General features: G+C 36.4%; 3 protein-coding genes across 3 annotated transcripts in view; all 3 read right to left on the bottom strand.

The window, feature by feature from the left end:
- The window catches only part of LOC107839847 (uncharacterized protein At5g08430-like), a gene marked incomplete in the record, with an annotated part of 10491 nt that extends 8291 nt beyond the window's left edge, over positions 1-2200 (bottom strand). Inside the window, 1 exon segment of the mRNA XM_047394823.1 lies at positions 2118-2200.
- On the bottom strand, positions 419-4185 carry LOC124885249 (probable aquaporin PIP1-5). The gene is made up of 4 exons (XM_047395609.1): positions 4078-4185; positions 2451-2697; positions 2240-2403; positions 419-457 (listed from the first exon to the last, which is right to left on the bottom strand). Exons 1-4 carry the CDS (start codon positions 4183-4185, stop codon positions 419-421), a joined length of 558 nt encoding a protein of 185 aa, XP_047251565.1.
- LOC107839849 (uncharacterized protein At5g08430-like) overlaps positions 3838-10186 on the bottom strand; it is a gene marked incomplete in the record, with an annotated part of 12536 nt that continues 6187 nt past the window's right edge. Inside the window, 6 exon segments of the mRNA XM_047394822.1 lie at positions 3838-4630; positions 4920-4990; positions 5262-5312; positions 6560-6619; positions 8174-8283; positions 10098-10186. Coding sequence (XP_047250778.1) covers positions 4198-4630; positions 4920-4990; positions 5262-5312; positions 6560-6619; positions 8174-8283; positions 10098-10186 — 814 coding nt within the window.

Consider the following 10186-nt stretch of genomic DNA (forward strand, 5'->3'; position numbering starts at 1 on the left):
TTAAGAAAATCCCCTTGTTTAATCCAACAACAACAACAACATACCCAGTGTATTCCCACAAAGTGGGGTCTGGGGGAGGTAAAACTGTACGCAGTCCATACCACTACCTCATATGAGGAAGTGAGGTTGTTTCCGGTGGACCCCCGGCTCAGAACAGATAACAGTATAACAAACAAAAAAAAACATAAAAGCAAACAACAAAAAGGGATATCAAACCGCTAGATAATAAAGGAAACAAGACAACCACAAGGCTACTATAAACTAGCTATACAAAAAAAACAAATAATCAAAAATAAAATGCAGATATGGCGATTCTTGGTGTAATTTTTTCCCTTTTAGAAAAAATAGTAGAAAAGAATATATATTAACAGATGAGAAAATCCAAGGTTGATGATTAGCCCGGAGAATGAAATACCCATCAGCAAAACACAGCAGACAAGCAGGTTCTCTTAAAATTCTGAAGAAATCACAAGAATTACAGCAAAAATTACAGATTTTCAAGCACTTCTAGAACCCATGGACCTAAAAAACATGAATGTTGTTTTCATCACAAAAAGATGTCCAAAAAATCAAAACAAGGAAAAAAGATCTGCTTTACTGGTCTAACAAAATAGATCCACGTGCAACTCGCTACCTCCTTCAACAGAAGGCCGAAAACTTCTGTTCAATGATAACATCAAACATTGAACAGAGATTTGACTTGCCTCAGGTTTTCTTTAAACTAATAGATCAAATACTAAAAGAGAGATTTTGCTGCATTTAATTGAATTTCTTTACCTGATTGATTATCAATTTTCTTTGCTTTCACTCGCTTTAACTTATAACTCTATTATTAAAGTCTAGACAGATCTGCACAATTCAATTAGAAACCCTTTTTGTTATAACCTAGGGCATAACGAAAAAGGAAAGATCGGGGCTAACGAAAACTGAGAGAATTGGGGGAAACGAAAAAGAGAGAGAATTGAGGGTAACAAAATGAGAGAGAATTGGGGGTAACAAAATGAGAGAGAATTGGGGGTAGCGGAAAAAATGAGATTTATTTAACAAGGTTTTTGAAAAGAAGAATCCTATTCAAGAAAGTTATACTACTTGAATTGGAGCAATCTATTCTTGGATTACAGCAAACAGTTACTTATGTATTGCTGACACACACTCAAAAACTAGATAAAGAATGGGAGCACTTACCAGTTTAGAACTATGGCGATCAAAACAATGTTTAGTAGTAATTGCTTAAAAATGTTAAACTTCAACAAAGTTATACCCTTGGATTGGCGAAATCTATTCTTGGATTTCAGCAATCTGTCACTTGTGAATTGCTGACACACACTCAACAACTAGACAGTAGAAGGAAAACACGTGTCAGCAATCCATGAAGTTTATTTGTTGCTTCTTATTGCTGACATTATTTGTAAATACCGAAGAATCGAATTTAAAAAGTCGAATTAAACCAAACAAAACTGAAGTAGTTTGGCTCGATATTTCGTTCACACTACTGAAAAACAAAAAACCTAAGAACTGAACCAAAATTTGGAAGAACCGAATGCCCACCCCTTTCACCCACTCCAGTACCCCCTTTACTGCCCAGGGCCAATTTGGCGCGATGTTCTCCCAAAAAATTAATAAAATAAAAAAAGAAAGAACCACAACTATAAGTAGAGGAGCCAAGTCAGACAAAACAGAGTTCTAGCTCCAATAAGTGTCTCCACCTAGAAAATCCATTGCATTTTCAAAACAAAGAAAAAAGGGAATCTTTTAGTTACTCATGAAATTTAAAACAACAATGAACAAATCAAGAAAATAGCTCATAGTCAAAAACTATGCCTCAATCTCAAGCAAGTAGTCGTTGACTCTATGAATCCTTACTGTGCATGTCGCTCCATTTAAACTCATCTTAGTCATTTAGTATAACTACATTTTTTAATAAAAATTATACTCCATTAAAACAATATAAACACATCCATTGATGCATAGAAGTAAAACTTATTTTTGATAACCATGGTCTAGGCCAGCTTTCACACACCTCAACTAAATGCAGGTGATGCCTGCCACCTCCCGCCAGCAACAAATTTCAGGTAACTCTATCCATTAAGACTAGGATATATGGAAAGAATCACTACCTAGTGTTTGTTTTTTAATATTTGCTGGGATATGAACTCGAGACCTCAGGTTCTTAATCTACTTCATTGACCAGTAGGCCACACCCTTACCCTTGGATGCGATGCATAGAAGTAAAACTCACATGGCCATCCCACGCATGTTCATCGTTGTAGACAATGGCATCACCTAGGTTTCCAGCAGGGTTAATGCCAATGCCTATGATAAACGATGGTGGCCAAGAGAACCAAAAACACTGCCAAAATCTACAAAAACACAACCATGAGTTAGTATACACAATTAGCTCAACTGTAAAATATAAAGCACAAAATGTGAAGTCAGCTATAAGTACTCACAGGGACATGGGAGTCTGGCATTTCTCTTGGCATCAGCAGCGCATAAGACACCGTAGACAAGAACAGAAGTACCAATAATCTCAGCACCAAGGCCATCTCCCTTGGTGTAACCACGGATGACATCATTGGCACCTCCCTCCTTAATCTCAAACAAAGATGGCTGGAACCCTTTGATAACACCAGCACACAAATTGCACCAAGACATTGCATCACAATGTAGAACACTGCCCTGGATAGGGACAATTCCCTTGCCAGAAACAGACCAAATGTTACAGCAGGGTTCATGTGTCCACCTGATGATCAAAACCAAGAATTTTCTCAAGGTCAGAACACAAAGAATAAATTCAAAAGTAAAGATCCACCTAGCGCACTAAAGCTCTAGCTATAACACGGGTCCAGAGAAAGGCCAGACAACAAGTGTCTACAATAAATTTAAGTTATATACACTGGCAACATTATTAGTGTAATTTAACCTATCTTAGCAAGTTATTTACCACTTTAACAAGTCACCATTTAATTTTCCTTCTTCATTGGTCATAAAAACACACTAAATTTGTTATCTTTGAAGCAAAATATGACTAATGAATATGATAAAAGACAATAACTTTGAAGATAAACACACAGCTTTAGGCAAAATAATACCAGCAAAAGCCCAATCAATTCCTTGGGTTGAGAAACTCATTACAAAATTTCTTCAACATTATGCCATAGAAACCAAGCTTTGCCTTGTTTGTGTGTTGTCAAGATAGTGGACCTTTCTCATTCTTTTTTTTTTTTTTTAGAAATACAAATATTGCATTAGGTTCTCCACGTTTGTTTAATATTTCTTTTGTGCCCCTTTAGTTTTCCAATTGGGAGAAATTGGACAATTTTGGAATCTGTCCAAGAAGTAAGCTGCTTTATAATTAAGTTCGTGCAATTGGAATCGTTCCATGTTTATGTAGTGAACAAGTATATAATTTTGAAGAAAGAAAAAGCACTCATAATTTGATTTATTTGTCTAGGTAAAGCTAGGTTTGTTTTTCAATGACCGGTACCAATTTATTAGTTACAATCGAAATAACAATATTATTTTTGTTAATTGATAGTATTATATATCACTTTCTTACTCAAGCTTTTTGATACATAATATGTATTTACTAGTATTATAATTTGCTAGGCAAGTGAGTCAAAATTGTATCTTTTATTTTTGTTTTACAGTGTTATTTCTCTTTGAGAGAGGTGGTAATATAATATTTCATCCTTTAGTAATATGAACTAAATATCTAGCGTGCGAATTCATAAATATGTATGTGAATTTCACAAAAGGAAGACATGCATGTCCAAAGACAGTAAATATAGATAACATATAGTGTGGATATTTCACCCTGAGAAGACTGCAATTTCAGAAAAGATGATCCTGGAAAAGGGAGATAAGTTGCATTTAGTTGAAAAAGATTACAGCATATACCCCTTGATCCATTGCCATGAATACATGATTGTAGGGGAAGAGCAAATGCAACTTCAAAAATAACTTCACTTGGTTTTCTTATAACAACTAGAGCGGTACGAAAAAGTCTTAACTGGCTAGAATATATTAACAAGCTAGAACTGGATAGTCTTTGCAGCAACTAAAATCAAAATATACCAAGGTAAGACCAGCAACTGGATAGCTACTAAAGTTTTCCAGGAAAGGCTTAACAACACCTAAGTTGACCAAGGAAGGAGAAGATGGGGAAGTTGCACAAAGCTTCATTACACCTACTAACTAACTACCAGAGCAAGGTGCTCCATCTTCCGGTTCACATTTGACAATTCCAGTAGGAGCCGTCTCATCTGTGCATTGATGCATCTTATTGCCATCCCTCGCATCTTTAGCCAGATGTTCAAGCTCTACTTCGGGAATCACTCCAGGAGTAATTCTTTTGGTAGGGGGCGTCTCATCTAAGAATTGGTGCATCTGATCGCCATCTTTCTCGTCCTTATCCAGAGGTTCAAGCTCCACTTTCTCAGGAGTCACTCCGGGAATATTCTGCTTCGCAGGAGTTGTCTTATCTGCAGATTGGTGCATCTGATTGTCATTCCTATCTAGAGATTCAAGCTCTACTTCCTCTGGAATCACTCCAGGAATATTCTGCAGCACAAATGACAGGTATGAAGGTTGCTTGAGGAGCTTTTGTCTCTCCAGATGCTGGAAAAGCGTAAACACCAAGGGTGTTAAGGAAACACTTTCCTTTCTTTCAGAATGGACCAGGAAGAAGAACCGCGAGATAACAGTACACAGAGACAAAATTAGGGAATGAAGGATGAGATGATAAAAGAGGAACATAGAGGTTTGGATGAAAGTGGTGATGGTAGAATGTCATGCTGGTGACCAAATGCAGAAGCTTACTTCCAACTCTGTGCTAAATTTTCCATCCCTGGGACTGGTTTGGAATCTGTCAAATACTATTAATTTAGTCATAAAAGAAAAAAACGAAAAAAGGATATTCATGTCTCCATCCTTTCTCATTTGCTCGATCAATGCGTTTCTGCAACAATTCCAGCTCTCGAGTAATCCTCTGACATTTAAAGAGAAGATGTCATCAGATAATTAAATGTTCTGCAAATATATTGATTCAAGATAAATAAACAGGTCCCTAATAATTTCATGCTACTGAAGTGGAACCTGAAATCATTTTACAACATTTGATCCGTGGTTGCTCGATAATATTTTGCTTTATCATGCAAATGGAGTATAAATTTGTAGAGCTACAACCTATCCATATCAAGTAGGAGTTCCTAAGGAAATAAATTATCCAATTTTACAAGTAAGTAAGATTGAAACCGTACATGCTTTGTGATGTCCTCATGAAGGATTTTAGCCTTCTGTTCAAGCTCCACCTGCAAATAGGAGTCTATGTTTTATGGTAGTAGTAAACGGAATTGGAGTTCAGCTGAATCTCTATAACCAGAAAACTAGAAGATTGAGCTAACATTTTTTCAGATATTTAGAAGACTAAAATAAAACTATCAGTATTCTAATAGCTCAAACATTTAATAGAGGTGTCACACAATTCAAAATGGCGTCAGAGCAAGAATTCCTTTTCAATTATATAGATGTATAATTCATCTCAGAGAACTTCCCCATGGCTCAGGGAATATACCCAAATGCAAATTATATAGAAGTATTCCCTTTCTAGTAGCTTAAGATTTTAAATGAAGTGGTGCAAATTCAAAAGCAGTTCTTTTTATAAAGGAGATTCAAAAGGACTCTCCATAAAGTAAAAGGGAACTGCAAAAACACTGTGCTAAAACTGCTAAGCTGGAACATTCCCTCATTATCTCCCTCTCTAGGCAAGAAGTGCAATGATCCATGTAACCCACTATTGAAGCATGTTATTTGGCTGTCTGCAGTAGTGTTCTAGATGAACCCATTCAATGTCCAGTTATACCCTATCTTGCGACCTTCCCGATAATGCAGTTCTAAAGTTTTCTTATCCTTTTGGAGAAAAAGAATATTCAAGTAACATGCAGATGATGGGGACAAAATTTTTTTGAGGGGGCGTTGTAGAGTTTGCTAAAAAATGAAAGAAGACAATGGGTTTCAATGAGGCGCACTTTTTCTTTGAAATGGAACACAATGACAAAGCCCAGTTAGCAGGCACTGTCACTTGGTGAAACCAAAACTGAGGACCCTACCTAGTAGAAATCCAGCCAAGATCTACCCAGGTTCTACTAGTTCCTTCCCACCAGAGGGGTCACACAACAGGATTTAAAGCATACATACATATGACCAAGAGAAGGATGAATCCTTAAAACAAGCAAGAGAGCATATGGTATGTTGCAAGCAGCATGCTGCCTGAAGAGCTGAGACTGGAGAAACTAGCTCCCACTCAATCCCTATTACAAGCTCTAATGCTATTTAACAAAAAAGAAAATGGATTGCACTAGAGGCAACCAGAACTTGCACTGAGCAGTGCAGACAGAGAGATCACTCTTTGGACAAGTCATTTATACACTGGAAAAGATATCTAAACAAATTAAGCTTTCAGTCATACAATAATATCTAGACTATAATTACCAAATATAATATCTAGACTACATTTCAATGTAATAGTTATGTCAAAAAGCAAGCAAGAAAACCTTACAATTGTAATCTTTTTAAGCAGGCCAGCTTTCACCTTCTCTCCCAGATCATCACATTCTACCTGAAAAACAGAAAAATGTCAAAATACATTGAAAATTGAAGGGTTAACCACAGAAACTTCTTGGTAGAGCTTAGTCACTGGGTAGTTCCGCGCTGTTAAGATGTTTCTTAATTATAGAGGAATACATGCAATAGCTTCATATCAACTAAGGGTGAGATGCTATGTTGTATTCTGAAGAAACCAAAAAAAAAAAAAAAAAGCAAGCTTCCATTAAGGATCTAGGCTACTAGAAACGTTCACTCAGTCTTTTTTCCTCAGTTCAAGAACCACTCCAAATGATCATCAGAATTCTCAACTGAAAAGTAAAAGGGATAGTACCTTCCTATTAGGTCTATAAAAAAGATTTTGTTGGATAAGCAATTTCCATAAATAGGAGTGCTTTAATTGCACGATAGTCCAGCAGCTCTAGAATGATATCAAACATTTATCACCTATGAAATTTTAAATTACTTCAAATTTGATGATCACACAAAACAACCCCGGGTTTCACAAAGTTGAGAATATTGGTAACCAAAATGAATCTACTTTTCAGTCACAAAATTTTGTTTCCGTAACTAGAAAACATATAGGGGCAGAGGCAGAGCTAGATCATTTGCTACAAGTGTCCGAACCCAGCAGCTTTTGCTTAGTCCCTATATTTGTTAGGAAATTCATTAAATATGTATAAATAATTAGTTGCAAACCTAGTAACAAAGAAGAATTACGGGTATTGAGGAAAGTTCAGAACCCATGAACTTTAAATCTTGACTTCGCCTCTGTAGAGGAGTATGGTCTGCATATGAGATTACACCTATGTTGCTCGGACTCTTCAGAAATGTCAACGGGTGCGTGTTAGATCCACCAAAAATAGTGTATTTTTGAAGGATCCGACACGGGTGCAGCAACATTTTTGGAGAGTCGGAGCAACTTAGGATTACACTAGGTATGTTGTTGATATTGTTGTTGTACCATTATCCGAAAAAGTATGAAGTTACGATTTCTGTGATGCAGATTACCCGAGTAGATGGGTTTAAAAAGCTATTTTTCTTCAGTTCGAAATATAAAAGGATAGCAAATCCACATGCCACACTTCCTATCATTGGTTGCAATTGGGATCTTTTCCGAGAGTGAAATCTATTTAACGCTACTAACACCAAAATCTGAGACAGCCAATGACAACAACTTCCGAAAACAAGAGAAACCCTTTGATCTTCTTAAAAGAGCAAAACAAATAGAACCTGGAAAATAACCAACATCCAAAAGTAACAACTTTTTGCAGTCTGCTTTTAGCAGTTTGTAATCTAACACTAAGAGGAGCGACAAGTATTTGTACATGACAAAACTCTAATTAACAACATTTATTCTCTTTATGTAATGAAGGTATTTGTGGAATGAGTATGAAAGTGTCGTGTATATCTGCCTCCTCTAGATGAGCAGTACAGTAGACTCCTGAGCAGGCATACAAAAACATTAACAGCCGTTTACTATGAATGTATAGCTGATTAGCTGCAAAAAAATGTCAAAATATAGGTAGAGATTGCATAGACAGATGCCACAAAAGATGAAGTAGGTTACCTTAGAAAACTCATCATCAGAAAGCATGGTCAAGCAAATTTCTCTGGCCATATTAGAAACTTGAATTAAACTCTCGGAGTCGTATTTATCACTTGATCCGAGCTTGATCCCTGAGAGCACTCACATAAACAAGAGAGATGTCAGTTTGGAAGAAAAAGTGGTGTTCAAGATTAAGATTTCAATGTAACATAATATCCTAGATTAATACTTTTTTTTTATAAAGAATATTCTACATTAATACTTGGAAGATGAGAATCACATTATAATCATTGACACACACTCTCCCCCCCATTTACTTGACTTTCTTGCTCTTTTCTCTTCCAAATTTACCGAGCTTCTTTAATAGATTGATTCGTATTGTCATATCTATTTATCAATTTGATCCACCCTATTCACATATCAAATTTCTGCTTTCAAATTTCTCCCAGTCCTATTAAATTTGTAACCTATTTTAATCTCAACCTGGGGTGTTAGTCAAACTAGGTTTTCTACACTTCTTCTTTGGGTCAGAGAGTAACTTGTTTTAGGGCCTGTTTGGATTGGCTTATAATAAGGAGCTTATAAGCCAAAAGCCAAAAGTCATAAGTTGGTACTACCCTACTTTGGGCTTTGGGCTTAAAAGCACTTATTCTTAAAAATAAGTGCTTAAAAGCACTTATTTTACTTTGTCAAACACCACCAAAACTGAAAAAGTGCTTAAAAGCTAAAAGCACCTAAAAGTAAGTCAATCCAAACATCCACTTAGTTCAGCAATGATCATCCTCGGTCCCGAAAAGAGCAGTATAGTCCAGAATCAACTCATCTGATTCTATATGTGAATCCCGACATCAATGGTTTACTATTTTTAAAATAATATTAATATATTTGAAAACTACATATTAATTATTGCTAATCACAATTATTTTGGTAAAATCTAACCAACACACTTTGACAGATCGTAGCCAACGAAAGAAACGATTGACTCCCCAAAGAGTAATAGTACCATACAACATTGGCAGACAAAGTATAATAATTTATAAAGAAAGTTTATAAGTTTCAAACAAAATATAGAGTGTTAAGAATGAACTCTTCTCTTAATATTAATAACACAATAATGACAAACCCAAAGGAATTTCAGTTCATGGAAAGATGAAAAAACGAGTTTCGCGTTTCAACTTGTATTTCATGTGATGAAAACAGCAACAACAACAACAAACCTAGTGTATTCCCACATAGTGGGGTCAGGGGAGGGTAAAATGTACGCAGTCCATACCACTACTTCCGAAGAAGTAGAGAGTCTGTTTCTGATAGACCCCCGGCTCAAGACAAAGAATAGTAAACAAAGTCGTAATGAAACATGAAATAGGATGAATGGAATACCAGAAATAAGAAATAAGACAACCACATAGTAATACCACACACTCACCAACCAAAGACACCCCCCACTCCCAAACTCTCCTAACTAGCAGCTCCTACCTATGGACACAGCAAAAAGTGTAAGCAAATTAGTTTGAGGGAACACACCCAATGGTGTGGCCTAGTGGTTCAATGAAGTTGGACTGCGAACCATGAGGTTCCAAGTTCAATTACCAACAGAGATAAACACTACGAAATTTCTTCCCCTCTGTTCGACTTGGTGGACAGAGTAACCTGGTGCATGATGATGGTGGGAGGTGGCAGGTATCCCGTGGATTAATCGGGGTGCGTGCAAGCTGGCCCGGACACCACGGTTATCAAAAAAAAAATAGTAGACTGAGGGAACATAAATCATTTATGTTAGGAAAAAAACAGGTTTTCTAGCTAGTTAATGTCCAATTATCCAAAAGTTTAGTATGGAAGACAAGAGCACAATGCAGCATTCAGACATATTCACAGCAGTCCACCGAGGGATGTTAGCAACTATTTCAAGACAAATCAAAGAATGAAGTCATTTGTTAAAAAAAACCTGTAATTTGCACAAGCTGATGATCAGAATTACGCTTCCCAAGATGTAACTGGACCCGAACAAAACTTCCAACAATCTTGGTTTCAATT

Source organism: Capsicum annuum, chromosome 8 (assembly GCF_002878395.1).
Source record: "Capsicum annuum cultivar UCD-10X-F1 chromosome 8, UCD10Xv1.1, whole genome shotgun sequence".
Classification (NCBI taxonomy): Eukaryota; Viridiplantae; Streptophyta; class Magnoliopsida; order Solanales; family Solanaceae; genus Capsicum; species Capsicum annuum.